General features: G+C 40.5%; 1 protein-coding gene across 1 annotated transcript in view; it reads left to right on the forward strand.

The window, feature by feature from the left end:
• The window catches only part of NCKAP1L (NCK-associated protein 1-like), a 67,268-nt gene that overhangs the window by 35,479 nt on the left and 7,233 nt on the right, over window positions 1-24,556 (forward strand). Inside the window, 9 exon segments of the mRNA XM_006883930.1 lie at window positions 1,002-1,220; window positions 2,712-2,842; window positions 9,491-9,588; window positions 9,692-9,785; window positions 9,948-10,030; window positions 10,302-10,382; window positions 13,203-13,296; window positions 16,591-16,707; window positions 17,394-17,503. Of these exon segments, the coding sequence (XP_006883992.1) occupies window positions 1,002-1,220; window positions 2,712-2,842; window positions 9,491-9,588; window positions 9,692-9,785; window positions 9,948-10,030; window positions 10,302-10,382; window positions 13,203-13,296; window positions 16,591-16,707; window positions 17,394-17,503 (1,027 nt within the window).

Genomic DNA, 24,556 nt, shown 5'->3' on the forward strand with positions numbered 1-24,556 from the left:
TGAAGAGATTGAGATTGTTCACAACTTTTAGTCTGCTTGGCTCTATAATCAACACTCTTGGCACCAGCAGCCAGGAAATTAAAAGATGTATTATGATGGGAAAGTCTGCTGTTAGGGACCTCTCTCTAAGGTGTTGAAAAGCAATGGTGTGTCTATTTCCTCTAGTATTTACATTTTAACCAAGAAAACAGCCGGAGGTCAAACCCTATGTGACAGAGTAGAACTACCCCACAGGGTTTCCGAGACTAATCAGACCACCAAACTTCCAGTTATTCTACCTTCCTCTATTTCCCTGCCTCTAGGGAGTGGTTAGTGAGTTCAAACTGTAGACTTTTCAATTAGCAACCAAGAGTGTTTAACCACCAAGGTCATAGGTATCCATGGAAGGCATTTTGGGAAATCTGGGGGATTAATGGGGAGAAGAATCTTTTGTGTCCTTGAAATAATACAGTGTAAGCAGTTACTGGTTTCCCTTAGGTTAGCTATAGCTGCGTGCCAGCCAAGCATGTTCTCTATCCAGTCCTGGCTCCTCTTACCACTTGGAGATTACAGTACATTGCGAAGGATTTATGGGTGTGATTTTCCATATCTGGCAATGATTGGAGAAAATTCTTTCCAAGGAGAAAGACAAATGCTGGCACTGATAATGTAGGGGGTGTGGCCCTTGTGTTGTTGAGTCAGATGGAATTTGGAAGCCCAGACCTTATAGTCTCTATCTCAATTTCTACAGTGGAAATAGATGAGCCGAATGGTAAGGAAGCAAATATTATTAGATTACGATCACCTTTGCTGGCGATGTGATCACAAGAAAGTCGTTTAATACTTCTGTGTCTCAGTTTTCGCACCTGTAAAATGAATATAATAATAGTACTTAATTTATTTATTTATTATCTGGTTAAAATGAGATAATGCATGCAATATAATCTCAGTATAGCCCCTGAACGTAGCATACACGCTTGGAAAATGCTGTTCTGTTTATAACTATGACTTTTATCACCCAGAGCTATTGTGTGGCTGGCTGGCTACAACAGCACTACGCAGGAGATTGTAAGGCCTTCTGAGCTGTTGGCAGGAGTCAAAGCGTATGTTGGTTTCATACAATCTCTGGCCCAATTTTTGGGTGCTGATGCTTCCAGAGTCATCCGCAATGCCCTCCTGCAACAGACACAGCCACTGGACTCATCGGGGGAGCAGACCATTACCACTCTCTACACAAATTGGTTAGTGTCACTAATCTTTTCTCAAGGGTTTACCTCTTTGTTAAGCGAGCTCTCCTTTATACAACAGGACCTCAGAGTTCAAGTATTTTAATTCCTAGGGTTGTTGTTGTTATGTGCCGTATGTTTCCTAGGTTTACAGACATTAAAAAAAAGTGGATCCTCCAGTGGGATTTCAGGGGCTGTGAATCTCATGGGAGGTTTATTTTTGCTTGAGGATTAGAGCAATAAACTGAGCAAACCCAGATCTCCCTTAAGATCTCTGTGAGGTTTCATTTTAACTCCCCAAGTAACTTCCATCAACCTTCTAGGAACAATTTGACTTCTTTTAATCTCTAGTTCTTAACCTTCTCTGGCTTTTCACTGAATTGCAAATAATTTTTCTTCCTCTTTCTGGAATTCTCTTATTCATTTTTTCCACCCAGCTTCTCCTTGGAGGTGCACATTCTGTGTACCACCATCTCTCTAAAGTACTATCTCCTCACTCCCAGACCTGACCATGTCAAGTCCAGCAGACTGTCTGTCCTTGATAAGGAAGGGAACTTTGTCCCTGGAAAATGTGGGAATCAGAACAATTTCCCTCAAAATTTAAAGGAAAGAGAGGGGGAAGCCAGATTCCTGCCTCCCCAAGCCACTGGGTGGCGCTTTAATACAATATCTCAATAGGAGCCAGGCTGCAATAAAGAGTGAGTATGGGAACAGCCTGAGAGAAGGCTTATAAATACAAATGCCTGTAGGAACTAGGCAGGCAAGGTGTTGGGAGGAATTAGAGGAGTTGGAGAGGGCGTAGCTCTCTAAATAGACAGTACCCACTTTGTTCAAGTTGATTGCTAGCCCATTAAATATTTCTTTTTAATGCAAAATGTTTCAGTTTTAAAATTTTGACAATGAATTAAAAAAAAAATTGAGGACTGAGGTTAGCCAACTTGCAATTAGTTTTTGACCTTTAGAACACACAGGCCAAAGCTAGAGCCAAGGTAAGTGGTGGCCAAGTCCTCTGACACATGGCTGGAGCCTCACCACTCTCAGCTTGTCCAGAGGTCAGGGGGCAATATTTCTGTCAGAAGATCTGACTTGAGACTGGCTTCCAGGACATTTGGGACCTCATTCCAGTATTCTCGTTGGAAAGGCTGAGGCTAGGTGTATTTCCGAGGAACTCAATTAGTGACGATTTTTTTTCTTGTCAGGTCAGGCATATGTTACCTCACAGAGTAAGGTCGTGGGTGAGGGGAATGCATTAGTTAGACAACAAGGGGGGCAGGAAAGGAGATGCAGTGCGTTTTGACTAAATGAATAGTGAAGTAGGATTAGAGGTCATGTGGAAGCACATCATTGCCAGTTGTTTTTGAACCAACAGCTTGAGGTGTTAATTAGAACATTGTACAACTTCTTTCAACATCTTTCCCATACCAGGTTTGGCGGTGTTTTTCTTTTTGAGCCCTGTAGTCATGATGGAAAACAGTGGTGGAAGTGATTTTCTGGTCAATTCTATAGGTACCTGGAAAGCCTGCTTAGACAGGCAAGCAGCGGGGCCATCATCCACTCCCCGGCTGTGCAGGCCTTCATCAGCCTCCCCAGAGAGGGCGAGCAGAACTTCAGTGCAGAGGAATTCTCTGACATCTCTGGTGAGTCTGGAACCTGGTCCCCTTGTCGAGGAGCTGGCCCTTTTTTTCAGTGTAATACCTCAGTGGTGGACCCCACTTAAATTATCCCATCTTCCCAGAGGTCTGCTCTACATGCTTCTGGTGTCTCTGCTAGACTCCGTCAGGGAGTAGAGGGAAAGGATTCTAAGCAAGAATTGAAGAGTGGCCTGGAGGTTAAAGGTGGAGGGAGAAAATGAGAGGAGTCAAGGGTGTCATTATTAAGTGTCATTGGAATCAACTCAAACTGACCCTCCTGTGGGTTTTCAGAGGTTGTAAATCACACAAGGAGATTGGCCATCTTTCTTCTGTGGGGTGGCTGCTGGATTCATGCTGCCTGACACTGGGTTGGCAATGCAGCATTTTACCCACTAGGCCACCAGAGCCTAGTGTACCTATAGGTGCAGAGGCATTGAAGGGAGTTATTCCTAGAGTAGTGAGTGGTAAGCGGTTATTTTTCATTTCCATAAAGAACGAGAGAATAAGGCATATAATAAAGGGCAATGGATAAAGTGTTAATGGGACCTCCTCATGCTTGGAATTATAGTGGTCTGCATTAAATAGCATCTTTTCCCTTAGTAATAAAGTTTAGAGCATTAGCTAGTGCTTAGATTGCTAGTGTTTAGTATTTGTTAATGCGTGCTGTTGAGTCGATTCCAACTCATGACGACTCCATGTGATAGAGTAGAACTATCTCATAGGGTTTTTAGTTGTAATCTTCTCAGAAGCAGATTGGCAGGTCTTCTTCTCTGGATGACAGCTGATGGGTGGGTTTTAATCACTAGTCTTTCAGTTAAGAGCTGAATATTTAAGCGTTATATCATATGTGTAATAATAATAATACTTAAGATAATAATGATGATGAGATAATGGCAGGCAGACATTGATTTGTATTGTAGGTGAAATTCTCAATGCTTGGGCACATTAACCCATTTAGTGCTAACAACAGCCTTGAGGTAGTTCCTTCTATTATCCCTACTTTACAGATGAGTAAGTTGAGGTAAAAAGATAGCCCTTGCTTAAAGTCACACTTAGGCCGATGGTGAATCGAAAGTATAATGATGAATCTTAGGTATTCTGAACCTCAAGTTGATTATACAGTCACACGTAGTAAGCAGTAGAGCCGAGATTGTTATTTAACTCTACAAACTGGATGCTTAGTCACTATCCAGTGTTGGTTTCCAGTGTGTGAAAGAATACTTGTGTCTAAAGCAGGAGAGCGGGAGGGAAGGAACATGTAAAGAATGAGTTGGGAAGTTGGTCTCTTTTTGGAGAAAGCTTGAAATCATACAGATTATCTCTTTAAAAAAGGATGTTAAATTTGCATAATAGAAACTTAACTATAATTTAATAATTTAAATGAACATTGTTGAACAATTCAGTGACATATGGAGTACCTTCAGCATGTTGTATAACCACCACTTCTGTCTAGTTTCAAGCATTTTTATCACCCCAAAGGGAAAGCCTGTATCCATTGTAGGAGTTGCTTCTCACATTCTCAGCCCCCAGCTCCTGGTAACCACCAATTGCATACGAAGATATTTTAATAGGTTTATTTTACTGACGGATTCATGAACTATCTTACCTAGCTGCTACTTACTTATCTCCATATAAATCATGAATCCTGCATGATGGGTGGGTTAGATAAGAGGTATTTCAATGATCTCACCCTCTCAAGTCTCCCCTTTCTTTGAGAGTCCTAAGAATGTCAGATCATATAGTTCTGTTTCCCAGCTCTGCCTTCCTCTTACTCTTGCCTCAACTTCATCAGTAAGCAGACCCTACACTTTACCTGATGGAAGTTTCAGATGTCCCCTTCTCATCATCTCTACCCACAAACTGTAGGCAGCCTCTAAAATCAGCATTAGGTCTTGCTGACAACTGACAAGCAGCAGGAGGTAACGCTGATTCCCCCTTCTACCACCCTACCCTGATTTCACTGGGTTGCCATGGTGATGGGGCAAAGCTACTGTAAAAATAGATAGATGGAAAGAAAAAAATGCCCTAGGGTTACTAGCCTGGAGTAAAGAAGACTGGAGTAAGGAGGTCTGGCAAATTCAAAAGGATAGAGCAGTTTGTCTTCACCAGCAGCTTCAGAGAAGGTGGTTCAGGCTATATGAGCCATTTTAACATTATCTAAATTTACCAGTTAGGAAATCCTTTTAATAGTTCTAATCTCAGTTCTTCCTATTGTAATTGAAACCTAGTGGTTAAGGAGTTGTGCTGTCAATCCAAAGATTGTTTGAATCCACTAATTACTCCAAGGGAAAAAGATAGTTTCCTCTTGTGTGATTTTCAGCGCCTGTTCTGACACGATGGCAGTTGAATTGACCTTTGAGTAGGTTCCTATTCATAGTGACCCTTCACTGGATTTCTAGTGCTGTAAGTCTTTGGAGGGGCAGATTGCCCATCTTTCTCCTGAAGCAGCTGGTATATTTGAACCACCCACCAACCTTTTGATTTAGCAGTTTGGTGTGGTACATTATGCAGTAAGCTAGTAAGGGCTCCTCATAAATGTAAATGGATAAGTCTAAAAGTATCTGATAAGTATCCACTCTTAACAAAATTCTGTGTCAACTGCTGTGACTAGTTCCAATTCCTCTGTCATTCATGGAGATAGATGTCAACTGATCCTGGCTTCAGAGACTTGAATGTGAAGCATTAACTTCCTTTTATATCTGAACTCTTACTGACTTTATTAAACTCGCCTTTCTCCTACTGGTCTCTTGTTACTTCCGTTTTTTTATGATTTCCTCAGCTGGATGGGCTTGTAGCCAGAGATCATAGCTAGAACTTCTTCTGGTCTGTGTTTATTTCTAATGTTTCTAATATGGCAGTTTCTATTTAATTCACAAGGAATCATGGGCAGGCTGTATAGGAAGGAATATGGTCTTGGAGCATACTGAAAGGAAGAAGGATTTAGAGGAGAAAACCCAGAGATTTTGGGGATGTGTGTTGATTTTGAGGGGAGCAGCATAAGGATGGTGGACAATGGTGGAGCTCCCCAATTGAAACAAGCTTGGAAGCAGGAGTGGCATCCACTTCCAAAATAGCTAGCCTCTGGATACCCTATGAACTTGGAGAAATGATGACTGTTATATAAGTGTTCAGGTCTTTGGTTCATAGGGTTGCTATGAGTCATCTATGACTTGACGGCACTTACCAACAATGACAAGCGTAAGGAGAATAAAACTTTGACAATGAAGCATTAAATAAAGGAAATGTATTGTGGTTGCTACATGCCATCAAGTTGAGTACAACTCATAACAACCTTATCAACCACTGATTTGAACTCTGCCTTTTTCTGTACCATCCTCATCATCTTTGACCTATTCAGCCCATTACTGCAGTTGCTTGCTGTGTCAATCTATCTTGCTGAGGGTCTTCCTCTCTTTTACTGACCTTCTACCTTTCCTAGCATGATTCCCTTTCCAAGGAATTGGCTTTCTAGCAACATGTTCAAAGTATGTGAGATGAAGCCTTACTATCCTTGCCTATAAGGAACACTGTGATTGCACCTTCCCCAAGACATATCTGTTTGTCTTTTGGCAAGCCACAGGATATTCAGCACTCTTCTCCAACACCACAACTCAAAGGCATTGATTTTTCTTCTGTCATCCTTATTCATTGTACACCTCTCAGATACATAGCAAGTGATTGAAAAGATTATGGCCTGAATCAGGCACACCTTAATCCTCGAACTTACATCACTGCTCCCGGTACTTTGGAGAGGTCCCTAAGAGCAGATTTTCCCACTGTAACACATCTTTTAATTTCTTGACTGCTGGTAACAATGATGTTGTTTGTGGATTCAAGTAAGATGAAGCCAACTGATTGAACTTCAATCTTGTCTCAATCTAGTTCAGTTGTGAGGATTTTTGTCTTCTTGATCCTGAGCTGTAATCTATATTGAAGGCTATAGTCTTTGATCTTCTGCAGCAGGTATTTCAAGTCTTTATCATTTTCAGCAAGCAAAGTTGTGTCATCTGTATAGTACAGGTTGTTGATGAGTCTTTCTCCTATTCTAGTGCCACAATTTTTTTTCATAGAGTCCAGTTTTGTTTTTTTTTTTTAAATGATTTGCTTAGTGTACAGATTGAATAGATATGGAGAAAGGATACATCCCTGACACATACATTTCTTGATTTTCAACCATGCATTGTTTCCTTGCTCTGTTAGGACAATAGCTTCTTAGTCCAGGTATAGGTTTCATATGAGCATGATTAAATGTTCTGGGATTCTTATGCTTCTCAATGTTAACCATAGTTTGTTATGATCCACAAACTCAAATGCCTTTTCCTAGTCAATAAAGCACAAATAGACATTCTTCTGGTATTCTCTGCTTTCTGCCAAGATCCATCTAACATCAGCAATGATAACCCTGGAGCCATAGTTTCTTCCAAATCCCATTTGGACTTCTGAAAATTCTCTGTCAATGTTCTAGCCTTTTTTGGATGATTTTCAGCAATATTTTGTTTTGTTGTTGTTATGTGCCATCAAGTTGACTGTGACTCATAGTGACCCTATGCACAATAGCTCTGAACACTACCCTATCCTGAGTCATCTCACTGTCTCCAACACATCTACACCTGTTACCCCAGTTACTGTATCAATCCATCTCATCCAGGGCCTTCCTCTCTTGCATTGTTCCTTTACCCTTCCAAGCATGATCCCTTCCCCCAAGGACTGGTCCCTCCTGGCCACGTGCCCAAAGTATAATAGGCAGAGCTTCAAAATCCTTGTCTCTGAGGACCAACCTTGTTTCACTCTCACCAGGATAAACCTGTTTGTTTTTTTGGCAGTCCATGAACAGGATGTTCCGCATCCTTCAGCATTACTACTTAAAGGCATCAATTCTTTTTCTGTCATCCTCATTTATTGTCCAGCTCTCTGCTTGCATATGATATTAACAATATTGTTCAAGAATTTCCGCATTGTACTGGATCATCTTTCTTGGGAATGGGAACAAGTCTGGATTGCTTCCAGGCAGTAGCTGTCTTCCAAATTTCTTGGCACAAACTGGTGAGTATGTCCAGGTCTGCAACTGTTAGTTGAAACACATCAATTGGTATCCCATTGATTGCTGGGGCCTTATTTTTTGTCCATGCCATCAGTACAACTTGAACTTCTTCCTTTATTACCACTGGTTCTTAATCATATGAAATATTTAAGTATTAGCCAATTCTTTTTGGTACAATGATTTTGTGTATTTCCTTGTTCTTTGTTTGATGTTTCCTGGATCATTTAAGATTTTGCCAGATCTTGGATAAATAGTTGTGGTGTCTGCCAGGGCATAATAAGCAATAGTGAGAAGTGTTGTATTAGGTTTCTATCATAAGTTCCTAGCTTGGTTAAGTAATTTTGGGCAAACAATCTTTCTTGACCATAAAACAAAAATGACAGAAAATCCTTGTGTTACATACCTTAGAGGGCTGATAATAGTAATCATTATGATAATCTCTTATTTTTACATATAGTTTTATAAGGTTCTTATATCTTTTTTTCTGCAAGATATTTAGGGTAGATATCAACTGCTTCATCTTAGAAAGAGTTAAACTTGGACTTAGCAGGGTTCTTACAGTTCATAAAACTGTTGTGTTTTTGTTATTAGATGCCATCAGATTGGCTCCAACTCACAGCAACTGCATGTACAACAGAACGAACCCTTTACTGATGCTGGGTCATCCTCACAATCTCCCCATTGATGCATTCATTGTGTCAATCTGTTTCATTGAGGCTTTTCCTCTCTTTTACTGACCTTTATTTTTCCAAGCTTCATGTTCTTTTCTAAGGATTGTTCTTTCTTCACCCTTGCCATCCTCACCCCCAAGGAACACTCGGCTGCACTTCGTCCAAGACAGATTTGTCAGTTGTTTTGGCCAGCATATGCAATACTCTTCGCCAAACCCAAATATGAAGATGTAGGTTCTTCTGTCTTCCTTATTCATTGTACAAATTTTACATATTTAGGAAGCAACTACAAATACCATGACTTGGATCAGGCACATCTTTGTCTTTAAGGTGACATCCCAGCTTTCTAGCTTTTTGGAGCCGTCCTTGGTAGCAGAATGGCCAGTGCAACTTTTTGATTTCTTGACTGCTGCTTCCATGGGTGTTGGTTGTGGATCCAAGTAAGACGAAGTTGTTAACAACTGTAATCTTTTCTCCAACTGCCATAATGTAATCTCTTGGTCCAGTGGTGAGGATTTTTGTTTTCTTGATGTTGAGATGTAACCCATATTGATGGCTATAGTCTTTGATATAAATATTTTTCATTTTCAGCAAGCAAGGTTGTGTCATCTACGTATCATCTGCAGATTGTTGATAAATTTTATACCACTAATATAAGCATAAAGCCCAGGAATGATGTGTAGGGGTTTGAGGGTGGATCAATTCTTAGAATAATATAAAATAAAATAGTTATAATTTGTTAAAAGTTTTAGTGTCAGTACCAATGGAGAGAAGATAAACTATCCTAAAAGCAGACCAGATCTGACACATGAGTGCAGGGTTTCACTTTTGCCTCTGAACTTTCCACTTCCTTTCTTAGCTGGAAAAAGTTTTAAGCATTTAAATGAAAATTGCCCTGCAGTTGTTGCACAAACACTTTAATGTCTTATGACTCCATTGCAGAGATGCGGGCCTTGGCTGAACTCTTGGGACCCTATGGTATGAAGTTCCTGAGTGAAAATCTCATGTGGCATGTGACTTCTCAGATCGTTGAACTGAAGGTACTGTGGTAAAAAGTCCTGGGAAAAGGTCCAGACTCAGGGGGAAACATGTAACATTGGACTCTATTTCCTGCCTAATGTCTCTGTGTTTCATGGGCTGCAGAAGCTGGTGGTGGAAAACATGGATGTGCTTGTTCAGATCAGATCCAACTTTAGCAAGCCAGACTTGATGGCTTCTCTGCTACCCCAGCTGACGGGTAAGTTCCTTCTCCTATAGTGGGAAGTAACTGTGGGTAATGCCCTGGAAATAGCGATGATTTTCAAGGACCTCAGTGCTAGGCTGGATCTGGAAATAGCAAAGCTATCCCAATTCTCCTATTAAAATCTCTTATCTAACAAACACTTTTCTTTCTCCTCAGGGGCTGAGAATGTCCTGAAGCGCATGACCATCATTGGAGTGATCCTCAGTTTTAGGGCCATGGCCCAAGAGGGACTTCGGGAGGTAAGAGTGGGGAGAGGGACTCACTGAATTACAGACACCTGTGGGAATAGAGTTCATATAAGAAGCCGTGGAAAGTGTTAGTGAGCAATGAGGAGAAATAAAGATGAAGATCCCTGAGAATAATTGAGCTAAAGAAAGCTTAAGTTTTTATGGGGAAAGATAACATGGAAAGTTAGCTAGTTTCTTGTCTAAGTTGTGTTTTTCTTTGGTTTGTTTCTTTGAAGGCACTGGCCACTATCCTGTGGACTCATTGATCTCTTCTTTCTTTCAGGTTTTCTCCTCACATTGTCCATTCCTTATGGGTCCCATTGAGTGCTTGAAGGAGTTTGTCACTCCAGACACAGATATCAAGGTATGAGGGAGTGCAAAGTACAATCTAATTAGGTGATCACTGTTGAAAATGGATATGTTGTTGCTATTATGCGTCATCAAGTCAGTATCTATGTATATCTATGCATACCTTCCACTGGGCTTTCAGAGGCTGTAAATTGCACAAGAGGAGATTGCCCATATTTCTCTCACAGACCAGCTGGTGGATTCAAATCATGTGCTTTTGGATTGCCAGTACAACTCCTTGTCGCTTTGCTACCAGAGCTTCCCTGAAAACAGATATAACCAGAATATTTTAAGGAAGAGAGAAGCAGTTTTGAGGAGAAGAGCTGGGCTTTGAATAGGCAAACACTGTGGGGATCATTAGTCAGAGAGATTGAGCAGAGCTGAGAGACATAGAGAACATGGAGAGAATGAGAGTCAGGGTGACCCTGTTGAGGCTGGGGAAACATTACTAGAGGAAGAGGTAAGATCATGGATCGAATCTGTAGGTTTTCACCTGAAATGAGAAATGTGAAAATTAATTACCAAACTATACGCAAACTAGTTTTCATTTCAGTCGGGTATTTGGGTACCTTTTGTAAAAGAACTTGTTCTGTGCATCACCTGCCAGCCCTCAAACAGTCTTCCTTTTCCTAGATGTTTCTTCCTCCCAGTTCTTCAACTTTCTGGTTCTTCTATGTTTGTATCATCTGCCTCACATCTTCATTTGCTACAGGAGATGGAGATACAAAGAGAGGCTTTTGCAGAGACTAACATAAACAACTATTTCTCCTGCCTGTTCCCCTACCTTTGAGTTTTACCTTTTGAATTACCTGGAACAAACAAATGTACTATACAGGAAATGCAACCAAAGACTGGAAGCAAAAGTCTTCAAATGCACAGGGCATGCTGCTTCTCTTATATTTGATTCTTTTAATGGCAAGAGATCTGTGTTGAGAAAAAACTGATAGCAAGATGATTTAAAGTTAGATGTTAAGAAAAACTTCCTACCTTGAGACCAAAGATACATACAGTTCTTCCCTCTCTCTACCTACAGTCATATGAGGACTAAGTTGTCATGGGGATGATGAGAGGGTAATGTTTCATTGTGATGACTGGCCTTCTTGAATGGTCTTCGATTTTACAATGAGTCTGGGTTTCTTGCAGCAGCTGATAATGGGGCCAAGTGCTCTAGCCTGTCAGGAGCTTGTCTAACTGATATCTCCTGGGCATCTCTGAGCTTTAGGCTCTGCCTGCTTGTGGAAATAAGCAGGCAAAGGTAGAGAGGAGGGGCGGCCTGCCCATCATAGATTTTGTTGTTGTCTTGCAGGGGTGGGAAGATTAGGGAAAGAGTAAAGAAAATTTTAGTCATCGCTTTTTCCCTTCAGGAAACCACAGGCTGTGGACAAAGTGTCTACCATAGCTGCTGTAGCAAGGTCATATAGGTAGTAGGGGATTTAAGTAAGCAACAGGGCAGAATGTGACTAACATTTTGGCAATTTGAAATATCATAGGCAAAATATTTGCATGTTGTTATGGTCATATATTTAGTAAGTGCTGGTACTTAACAATAACAACCACAGCAGCAACAATAACAATGTACTTGGGAGCTCTGGTAGCCTCGTGGTAAGAAGTTACATTGCCAACCTTAAGGTATGTGGTTTATATCAACCAGCAGTTCCGTGGGAGAAGGGCAGGCTCCTCCTTTGTGATTTACTGCCTTTGAAAACCTGCTGGAGGGTCAGCTATGAACCGGTTCAGACTTGATGGCGAACAGCAACACTGTACTTAGCATTGCAATAAACACGAACAAAGGTATGAGGAAATGCAAAGTTACAGGCTTTGAAAAAAAGGAGGAAGAAAGAAATGAATAATATTTATTGAACATAACTCTGTCAGCCACTAGAGTAGATACTTTATATATGTGGTCTAATTTAATCTTAATACCAACTCATTGAGGTAGGTATTGCTGTCCCAGTTTTGTAGATGAGAAAACAGACTCAGAGAAGTTAAATAACTTTTTGCCAAGGTCATTTATTTAGTAAGTGGTGGCGTTGAGGTTTGAACCGAAATCTATTTCCCTCTGAAGTTTTTTTTCTCTCTTCACTATGTTTTGAAGTCTTAAAAAAAGTGTATGATTTTTCTGGGGAAGATAAAGAATATGTACTACCTTCTGTCTGAAATACCAGGTCTTGAGTGTGATAAAAGTGAAGCGAGTGATACTAATTTAAGGAGGGCAAAATGCATTTGGGCTGAGGCATTTGGGGAGGACTTCATAGAGAAGATGAGGTTTGGGTTAAGGCTCAAGGGATGAGTGTCACTTAACTGTAAATTATTATTAAGTGCTGACAGGTTGATTCTGACCCAGAGCGACGTTATGAGACAGAGAACTGCCTTTTAGGTTTACAAAGCTTTGATTCTTTGGAAGAATGGACCAACAGGTCTTTCCTTCTATGGAGCAATTGGTGGGTTTGATCTTTTGTTAGCAGCCAAGTGCTCAATCATTGTTCCACCAAGGCTGTTTTAGCTATAAGTTGAGGATAATGAAGGATATTATAGAAAGAGGGGAAGCAACATGAAGGGAAGTTCTATTATTGGAACAGTGAGTAAATTACCCTGGCTTCATTAACTGCTAGAAGTATTTAGGGAAATAAGGTTGAGAAGGTGAATTTGTACTGTGGTAGGTACTAAATTCCAAGCCAAAATATTTGATGACCTACCTCCCAATAGGTTGAGGAGAGAAGATGATAATGTACCAGGAATTAAAAATCTAGTCTAGGCATTTTTGGTATCCATAGCTTTTACTATGCATTCCCCCCCCCTTTGGAATCACCTTCAGAATTGTTTTATTTTCAATCAGGTAACCCTGAGTGTCTTTGAGCTGGCATCTGCTGCAGGGGTGGACTGTGACATTGATCCAGCCTTAGTGGCTGCTATTGCTAATTTGAAAGCTGGTAAGATAAAGGGAAGGGGATAAAGGAGGGCTTGGGTTGTATTTTGTATGGGAAAATGTCATTGTCAAAAATGCCTTTCCTTGGGGTTGTGAATTCTGTGGATATAGTTTGGGAGTTAAGAAAAACTTATAGATCCTAGACCCCAGAAAGTACTTACATAGACAAATTAGATTTTGCCTCAGGTTCCAACAAATTGATCTGTCAATCAGCTAACAAGTATTAAGTGAGAGTCTGATACTTAGCAAGAACCCAGAAGAAATAGCAATCTGGTTAGGGAAATAAGATTAATGAGAGACAAAATACAAAATGGTATATGATTTGTACTATATTGATTGACATATCATCTTAAGCTCCACACAATGATCTTGATCTCTTCTGTCCTATATAGTCACTGAAACACCATTCATTTCTTCCTCGTCTCACACTTGTCTGTTATAATATAACACACATCTTTTTATTAGCACACTCATACTTACCCATTTCTTAGAGTAGGATGCCACTGAATGACCACCACATAGTTGCCAGTTTATCATACTGTTGTGGCTTGTGTGTTGTTGTGATGGTGAAACTGTGCCATGGGTATTTAAAAGACCAGCATGGGAAAGTGTCAGCAGAGACTTTAGACCAAGATAGACCAAGAAGGAGGACCTAGATCTCTAAAATACCAGCCTGTGAAAACCTTATAAATAGCAGCAGAACATTGTCTGATACAGTGCCGGAAGTTGAGCCCTTCATGTTGGAAGGCTTTCAAAATATGACTGAGGAAGAGCTGCCTCCTCACAGTGGAGTCAACCCTAATGATAGGGCCAGAGTAAAGCTTTCAGAACCTGTATTTGTTGATAAAGCTTGGCTAACATTGAGAAGAAACAGCTACAAATATCCATTAATAATTGGAATATAGAATGTACTTGAGTATGATGTTAGAAAAATTGGAAGTCATAGAAAATGAAATGAAATGTGTAAAGATGGATGTCCTAGGCATCAATGAGCTGGAATGGACTCAGATTGGCCATTTAAATTCAGACTGTTATGTCAGGAATGACAAATTGAAGAGAAATGGCATGACTTTCATTGTCAAAAAGAATATTTCAAGACCCGTCTTGAAGTTCATTGCTGTCAAGGATAGATAATATCTCTATCTGTACAAGGAAGTCCAATTATTCAACTATTCTTCAAGTTGATACACCAACCACTTATATCACAGATGAAGAAACTAAAGATTTTTAACTAATGTTTGTAGTCTGAAATTGGTCAAACATGCACTCAAGCTGCCTTAATCATTACTAGTAATTGGAATGGAGACTAAGAAGGATTATTAGCACTAGGACTGGGGGAAGACTTATTAAAAACATGCACTATGTTGATGACACAACTTTGCTTGCCGGAAGTGAAGAAAACTTGAATTTGGTATGAATTGCAACTCAACATAAAGAAAACAAAAAGTCCCCACAGCAGGACCAATAAGCAACATCATGATAAATGGTGAAAATGTAAAAGTAGCCAAAGATTTAATTTTACCTGGATCCACAATCAAGGCTCATGGAAACAGCAGTTGAGAAATCAAAGAACAGATTTTGTTAGGAAAATCTGCTGCAAAAGACCTTTTTAAAGTATTCAAAAGAGAAGCTGTCACTCTGAGGACTAAGGTGTGGTGTTTTCAATCACTTCATATGTGTGCAAAAACAGGACAGTGAATAAGGAAGACTGAAGAACTGATGTTTTTGAACTGTGATGTTGGTGTAGACTATTGAATATATTATGGAATTCTAGAAGAACAAATAAATCTATATTGGAAGATGTATTGCCAGAATGTTCCTTGGAAATATTCCAAGGGATAGGGAGACTTTGTGTCACTTACTGGGATGTATTATTAGGGGAAAGAAATCATGTCTGCTAAAGTAAAGAGGGCCAGTGTAAAAGTGGAAGACTTTTAATGAAATGGACTGACCCAGTTGCTGCAACAATGGGTTCAGACATGGCAATGACCATGGGGATGGTGCAGGACACGGCAGCGCTTCCTCTGTTGTACATAAGGTTTCTATGAGATGGAGCTGATTGGTAGCACGTTCCAAAAATGAGAAGGATCTTTCTTCTGTTCCTTCAAAATATCCAGATTCACCCTCCTTTTTCTTAATGGATGAGAGACTCCCTTCCCCTCACTTTCCTCTCCTTTTTGCTTCTCTACTCCATTTGGCAGCTGGCAGAGAGCCCTGAGGACTGCATTTTAGCAGAACCCTTCACTTAGTTACCAGAGGATGCCTCCAGGAGCTCCCTTACTATAAGTGGATACTAGTCTTCTTCAGTAACAATAACTTGCCGATTGTTGTTGTTAGGTGCCATTGAGTAGACTATGACTCATAGCAACCCTATGTACAAAGGATCTGAACTCTGCCTTGCCCCGTGCCATCACCATCATCTCTGCTATACTTCAGCCCACTGGTACAATCACGGTGCCAATCCTTTTTATTGAGGTTCTTCTCTTCCTTTGTTGACGCTTCACCCTTCCCAGCATGATGTCCTTTTCCAAGGACTGGCCCCGCCTAACCACCTGCCCAAAGTCTGTGAGGTGAGGTTTCACCATCCTTTCTTTCAAGCAACATCCCGGTTGCACCTTATTCAAGATGTAATAGTTTTTTGGCAGTCCATTGGACACTTAGTGTTCTTCTCTAACACTGCATTTCAAAGGCATCGGTTCTTCTGGTCATCCTTAGTCATTGTTCAACTTTCAGATGCATAGCAAATAATGGTAAAGACCATGGTTTGGATCAGGTGCATGTTAGTCTTTAAACTGACATCTTGCTCTTCAGCACTTTGTAGAGGACCCTGATGACTGATTTTCCCAAGACAATATGTCTTTGAGTTCTTTGCTGCTGGTACTAAGGGTGCTGATTGTGGATCCAAATAAGATGAAATCATTGACACTTTCTATCTCTTCTCCATCTGTCATGATGCTGCCTACTGGTCTGATGGTGAGGATTTTTGTTTTCTTGATGTTGAGATGTAACCCGTATTGAAGGCTGTAGCCTTTGATCTTTTGCAGCAAGGTATTTCAAGTTCTTCTCACTGCCAGCAAGCGAAGTTGTGTCATCTGCATAATGCAGGCTGTTAATGAGTCTCCCTCCTATCCTGAGGCCACATTCTTCTTCATACAAAAGTATGCCTATAGTGCCTTTTGAAGTGTTTGCATAGAAATTTTCTCAAGATACAGTAATCCTGTGAAGTAGGATCTGTATAGAAGATAATTCCCATTTATTAATTTTATTAACATTTATTCTTCTTTTTTTCTTTCACCAGACAATTCATCCCTTGAAGAGGAATATAAGGTGGCCTGCCTTCTCTTGATCTTTATTGCAGTTTCTCTCCCACTTCTTGCCACAGATCCTTCTTCCTTCTATAGTGTTGAGAAGGATGGTAAGTTAGGAGTAGATTTGAGGGGTCAGTGATATTTAGATTATTAGTTCATGGTAGGGAGATGAGATGACAATTGTCTGGAAAGGACAGACTTGTAACTCAGATATAAAATTCTGCTAAAAAATTTGAAAGGAACTTTACATTCAGTTAAATTTTGATGAAATTTCTTTGGAGATCTGGTAGCCTAGTGGTAAGGAGTTGTGCTGTTAACCCAAAGGCACATGGTTCAAATCCACCAGCTGGTTTGTGGGAGAAAGGTCATCTCCTTCTATGTAATATAAAGCCTCTGAAAACTGACTAGAGGGTCAATTATGAGTTGTTTCTGACTCGATGGCATATGGCAACAATAACACTCATAAAATTTGGAACTCTGGTGGCCCAGGGATAAGGAATGGCACTATCGTCTCAAAGGCAGGCAGTTTGAATCCACCAGCTGCTCCTTGGGCAACCTGCCATGTGATTTACTCTGAAAACCCAGTGGAGGGTCAGTTGTGAGTTGGTTCCAGCTTGGTGGTACACAATGACTATGACACCACCACCACCACAATCTTAAAATGCGTTCTAACCCTTTTGGAGTCAAATAGGCATAAGTCAGCCTGAAAAAGTAATATATTACCAGTTAGAGTCTCAGGAAGTGGCTTATTTTGTCATTCTTTGTTTCTCTCCCTTCATCAATAATAACCTAGGTTACAACAATAATGTTCATTGCTTGACCAAAGCCATCATCCAGGTGTCTGCTGCCCTCTTCACACTCTACAACAAGAACATTGAAACTCATCTCAAGGAATTCCTGGTGGTGAGTGCATCTAAGTTACAGAGGATGGAAGAATGCAAGGTCTGGTGAGAAATGGTTTGCTTTAATTTCTTCGATTTGTTGTTGAACAGGCCTTTGAGGTCATGCAGTCTAACCTCCCACTTAACTAATGCAGTAAATAGTGAGATTTTTACTTGATGAAAAGGCAGCAGTTCCTTCTAAATTTTCTGACAAATGGTATTTCAGTTTCTACCTGAGCCATGGTGGCGCAGTGATTTAGCATTTGCCTGCTAGCAGAAAGGTCTGCAGTTTGAATGCACCAGTTACTCCACAGGAGAAATTAAAGTTGCCACAGCCTTGAAAAGGTATAGAGACAGGGCGCATCCTTGACACATTCCTGTTATGATTTTGAACCATACAGTATTTTCTTGCTTTGTTCTCATGACAACCTTCTGATCCAAGTATAGGTTTCACATGAGTAAAATCAGGTGCTCTGAGATTCCCATTCTTCTCAAGGTTAGCTACAATTTGTTGTGATCCATACAGTCAAATTATGAGGAGGAGCATCAAGATTAGAGGAAGACTCATCAACAACTTGCATTATGCAGATGACATAACTTTACTTGTTAAAAATGAGGACAGCCTAAAGTATTTGCTGCAGAGGGTCAAGGACTGTACTTTGTAGTATTTATTGAAGCTTAACATCAAGAAAATAAAAATTTAGTCTATCATTACCTTTTCTTTTTGCCTGGATCCTTCCCATTTGCTCCCCCTGCCCCAATAGTGTGAAATACAATATATACAGACTTTGTAAGCAAACCAATTAAAAAAAAAATAAAATGAAGATTCTTACCACTGGGCTAATTGGCAGCACCATGATAGATGGAGAAGAGATTGTTAACAATTTCAGTTTGCTCGATTACACAATTAACACTCTTGGCACCAGTAGTCAGGAAATCAAAAGATGAATTGAATTATGAAAATCTGCTGTCAGAGACCTCTCCAGAGAGCTGAAGAGCAAAGACGTCAGTCTAAAGACTAAGGTGCACCTGATCCAGGCCATGGTCTTCACAATTACTTGCTATATATCAGAAAGCTAGACAGTGACCAAAGATAACAGAAGAAGAATTGATGCCTTTGAGTTGTGGTGGTGGAGAAGAGTCTGGAACACACCGCAGACTGCCAAGAAAACTAAGAGATCACTCCTGGAGAGGGTGAAATAAAACTGTTCCTTGGAGGTAAGGATTTTGAGACTCCGTCTCACATCCTTTGGGCATGTAGCCAGGAGGGACCAGTCTTTGGAGAAGGATATCATGCTTGGAAGGGTGGAGGGACAGCACAGGAGAGGAAGACTGGATGAGATGGATTGACACAGTAACTGGGGTAATAAGGGTAGGTGTGTTGAGGCAGTGAGATTGGCTCAGGATAGAGCACTAGATTCAGAGCTATTGTGCAGAGAGTCATTATGAGTCATAGAGGACTTGAAGGCACATAACAACAACAACCTTGAAAGCATTGTAGGGAAGTTCTGCTCTGTCTTCCAGGGTTGCTATGAATCAGAACTGATTGGATGGCACATAACAAAACCACTTGAAAGCTTGGAAAGATTGTTGAACTAAAAGTCAGAAATCTGCGTTCTTATTCTAGATCTGCTGACTGAGGAGCCAAACTTTCAGGGCCTCAGTTTTACAATCTGTAAATAGGAGCAGTGAGTTGAAGCCATCCCTGCGTGTTGCATGTATTTGGCTGCTGACCAAAAGGTTGGAATTTTGAGCCCACCCAGATGAAAACCTACTGATATGCTTTTGAAAAGTCAGCCGCTGAGAACTCTATGGAGTACAGTTCTCCTCTAATATACATGGAGCAATGAGTTGGTGTCTACTTTATAGCAACTGATTTGGCTTTTGGTTATGGTGAATCCAGTCTTCTGCACTTTAATTAGCTCACCAGATGATCTGATACATCTCAAAGTTGAAGAGAAACTGATTTTTATCTTCTATGTGGCCCTTTTCAACTCTATTGTTGATAGTCACTGGCTAGTGTCTTAGTTCTTTAGTGCTACTGTAACAGAAATACTGCAGGGAGATGACTTTAACAAATGGAAATTTATACTCTCACAGTTCAAGAGGTTAGACATCCAAATTCAAGGCTCTAACTCTAAGGAAAGGCTTTCCCTTTTTGTTGGCTCTGTGGGAAGATCCTTATCACCTTTCAACATCTGTGGGTTTGGCATTCCTTGGAGATCTCCAGGAATTTTGGCATTAATAGTCCCCTGGGTTGAGGAGATTCTCAGTGTGGGTACTTGGGGCCAAAGAACAGACTCTGTGTCTGGCTCCTTCCTGATAATTCTGCGGTCCCTCTTTCTCTTTGCTCTTCTCATTTTTTATCTCTTGTAATTAAAAGGCGATACAGACCACACCCCAGGGAAATTCCCCTAATATTATCATAGCTCTGACCTGAGTGAGATTGTTGCATCTTACTGTAAACTCCTTTCAACTGATTGGCTGATCATATCATGGGGATGATTGTATCATCATATAATTGCCAAACCCCTGAGAATCACAGTCCAGCCAAGAGGATACATATCTTTTGGGGATACAATTCAATCCATAACAATTAGTGTAAATCAGAATTACCTGAAGAGTTTCTGATTTAGTATATCAGAGATTGTTGTTGTGTACCATAGAGTTGGAAGGGATCCATAGCTGACACTCCTGTGGGTTTTCAAAAGTGATTTCAGAGGAGATTGCCCATCTTTCTCCTGTAGAGCAGCTGGTGGTTTTGAATAGTGTGGCTTCAGTATTGCAGCACAGCTTCTTGCCACTAGGCCACCGAGGCTCTGTTGTTGTTGTTGTTGTTATTATGTGCCGTTGAGTTGCTTGCAACTCATAGCGACTCTATGTACAAGAGCCTTAAACCCTGCTCTATCCTGTGCTAACCTCATTGTTTCTGACATACCTACTCCTACTAACTCAATCACTGAGTTGATCCATTTCATAAAGGGTCTTCCTCTCCTGTGCTGTCCCTCCACTCTCCCAAACATGATATCCCTCTCCAAGGACTGGTCCCACCCTGCAACATGCCCAAAGTATGTCAGACAAAGCTTCAGAATCCTTGCCTCCAAGGACCAGCCTGGATTCACCCTCTCCAGGATGAACCTGTTTGTTCTCCTAGCAGTCCATGGTATATCCAACACTCTTCTCCAGCACCACAGCTCAAAGACATCAATTCTCTATCATCCCTAGTCCCTGTCCAGCTCTCTGATGTGTAGCACACAATTGTGAAGACTACAGCACAGATCAGGCATACCTTAGTCTCCAGCCTGATGTCATTGCTCTTCCATACTCTTGAGAGGTCCCTCACAGCTGACTTTCCCAATGCAATTCATTTCTTGATTTCCTGGCTGCTGGTACCAAGAGTGTTGACTGTGGAGCCAAGCAAACTAAAACTTAACAATCTCAATCTCTTCACCATCCATACTGATGCTGCCAGTTGGCCCAGTGGTGAGAATCTTTGTTTTCTTGATGTTGAACCTCAATCCATATTGAAGGCTGCAGTCCTTGACCTTCTACAGCAAGTGCTTTAGATCTTCCTCAGTTTCAGTAAGCAGGGTTGTGTCATCTCCATAATGCAGGTTGTTGATGAATCTTCCACCAGAGCTTTAGAGTTGGATAATTTACATTTACAAGTTGAGAACCACTGGTCTATATTTCTAGCAGAGCTGTGAATGAGTTCATTCTGGTTTGACCTTGGCTAAGTATTTACATTACCACTCTGGATGTATTGAATTAGAATCCCCAGCTTAACAAGATCCCCAGGTCTTTTTTTTTTAAAGGAATTTTTTCCTTTTGTGCTGATTAACATACAAAGTTTGTATACATTGTTTTTCACACTGGATCTGGAGATTTTTGTCAACCTACATAAATTTTTTATGTATTCATAAGACTCACCTGGGGAATTGTGTTAAAATTCTGATTCTATATATCTGGGTTGGAAATGCAAATTTTCAGCAGGATTCAAAACAGAATAAAATAGAAGGTTAGAAGCCTTGATTTCTAAGGCCTAGAGTTTTGAACCAGCTAGTCTGTTGTCCATGGGTTGCATCCAAGTGTTTGGGGGAAAAATTAGCCAAAGTTAGACTCCCTATTTCTATCACTATTGATTGATCTTAGTTTTTTGCCTTTGGAAAAACATTAAGTAAGCTCTTTGCAGAGTTAAATGAGGCCTCAGAGTTTTTCCATTCTTAATCTTCCATAGAGGAATCCTGTCCACATACTTGAGGTACATAGTTCATTACCCACTGTCTACTTGAGCCTTTCAGTCATAAAAGGCTTATTCCTTTGCAAGACATGATTCTGATTTAAGAACTAGATCCTTACAGGAGGGGGGAAAAGAACATGATTTTGATTTAAGAATTAGATCCTGTCAGGAGCAAAATACAGTTCTGTCAGAAATTATAACTTTGTCTTGAGAGATACTATCCAGTTACTGGAAGCTTAATTGGAAGGTTTAAACAGGGACCACCAGTCTGTACAGAAAGGGGACTGACTCCAATTGGTAGTCCTGGTGTGGGGTTTCCTTTACAAAAGAGCTGGTGGAGCTGTAGCTAAGGCATCCAGCTTTATTAACCAAGAGGTCAGTAGTTTGAATCTACCAGCTTCTCTGCAGAAGGTAGATGCGGAAGTCTGATTTCATAAAGATTTACAGTCTTGGAAACCCTATGGGGTAGCACTGCTCTGTCCTTCAGGGTTACAATGAGTCCCAATGGGTTCAATGACAGTTTTGATTATCCCTTCTAAGGTCACTTGTTGTTAGGTACTAGCAAGCCAATTCTAAGTCATATCCACTCTAGGTACCATGGGATCCAAACCTTGCCTGATCCTGCATCATCCTCACAATCTTCACTGTGATTAAGACCATTTTTGCAGACACTGTGTCAATCCATCTTGTTGAGAGTCTTCCTGTCTTTCACCAACCCTTTTAAGGACTGGCCTCCTGACAACATGTCCAATGTGAGATGAAGTTTACACTGATTATCAGGAGCACTCTGGCTTTACTTCTTTAAGACAGCTTTACTCGTTCTTTTGGATATCCACGGTCTATTCAATACTGGTCAACACCATAATTCAGGCTCTTTGATTCTTCTTCAGTTTTCCTTATTCATTGTCTAATGTTCACAAGCATATGAAGCAACTGAAAATACCATGGCTCGAGTCAGTCAGTCTTTGCACTGACATTCGTATTCATTACCACTTTGAAGAGGTCCCATTTGCCCAATGTAGTATGCTGTTTGATTTCTTGACTACTGCTTTTATGAGTGGTGATTATGGATCCAAGTAAAATGAAATCTTCGACAACTTCAATCTTTTCTCCATCTATGATGATGTTGCCTATTGGTTCATTTGTGAGAATTTTAGTTTTCTTTATGTTGAGGTGTAATCCACATTGAAGACTATATAGTCTTTGATCTTCAGTAATTGCTTCGAGTCTTTTTCACTTGCAGCAAAATTACTTTGTTTCTTTAATTGTTATTGGTATAAATGCAGGTTGTTGATTGAGTCTTCCTCCAATCTTGATGTCACATTCTCCTTCATATAGTCCAGTTTCTTGGTTTATTTTCTCAGCACACAAATTGAATTCATATGGTGAAATTACACAATCTCAACACACATTTTCTGATTTAACACCATGAAGTGTCTCTTTTTTCTGTTTGAACATTAATTCTAAGTTCATGAACTGTGCATATACATGTAAGTTCATGTACAGTTCATGAGCACTAGTGTTCTGGGATTCCTACTCTTCTCAGTGTTATCCGTAACTTATTATGATCCACATAATCAAAGACATTTGCACAATCAGTGAAACACAAGTTAACATCTTTCTAATATTCTCTACTTTCAGCCAAGATTCATCTGACTTCAATAATGATATCCCTCCCTTGTTCCAAAGCATCTTCTAGTTTTCAACTGCCAGTCTTTGTTTTACCTTTTGTATTCCAGTCACCAATTACTATTAATGATTCATGATTGCATATGTAGTCAATTTTAGATTGCAGAAGTGAGTTGTTGTTAGGTGCCGTTGAGTACAACTCATAGTGACCCTATGAACAGAAGATCTGAACCCTGCCCTATCCTGTGCCATCCTCACACTTTCTGACACACTAAGCCCATTTTGGCAGTCACCCTGTCAATCCACCTAGTGGAGGATCGTACTCTCCTTCACCAACCCTCTACTCTTCCTAGCATCATGCTCCTCTCCGAGGAATAGCCGCTTTTAGCAACATGCTCAAACTATGGGGAGGCAAAGCCTCATCATTCTCGCCTCCAAAGAGCACTCCAGCTGCATTCTCTCCAAGACATATCTGTTTATTCTCTTGGCTGTCCATAGGATGTTCAGTGCTCTTTTCTAGCACCACAGTTCAAAGGTGTCAATTCTTTTCTTATTATCCTTTTTTATTACGCAGCTCTCAAATGCATAACAAGTAATTGGAAAGACCATGGCCTGAATTAGGTGCACCTTAGTCCTCAAACTGACATCATTACTGCTCAATAATTTGGAGAGGTCCCTAACTGCAGATTTTCCCAGTGCAATGCATCTCCTTATTTCCTGACTGCTGGTACCAAGGGTTTTAATTGTGGATCCAAGCAATATGAAGCTGTTGACAGTTTTAATCTCCTTTCCATCCATCATGATGCTACCTACTGGTCCAGTGGTAAGAATCTTTGCTTTCTTGACATTGAGATACAATCCATACCAAAGACTGCATCCCTTGATCTTCTGCAACAAGTGCTTCAAGTCCTCCTCACTTTCAACGAGCAAGGTTCTACCATCTAATAATGATGAAGTCTCCCTCCAAACCTGATGCCACACTTATCTTCATAGAGTCTAGCTTCTTGACTAATTTGCTCAAGATACAGATTGAATAGGTGTGGAGAGAGAATACAACCCTGACACACTCCCTTCTCAATTTTAAACCATGCAGTGTTCCCCTGCTCTGTTTGCTCAGCAGCCTTCTGGTCCAGGAATAGTTTTTGCATGAGCACAATTAAGTGCTTTTGATTCCCATTCTTCTCAATGTCAGCCACAACTTATCAT

The sequence above is a fragment of the Elephantulus edwardii genome, unplaced genomic scaffold (assembly GCF_000299155.1).
Source record: "Elephantulus edwardii isolate Elephantulus edwardi_28Jun2011 unplaced genomic scaffold, EleEdw1.0 scaffold00030, whole genome shotgun sequence".
Classification (NCBI taxonomy): Eukaryota; Metazoa; Chordata; class Mammalia; order Macroscelidea; family Macroscelididae; genus Elephantulus; species Elephantulus edwardii.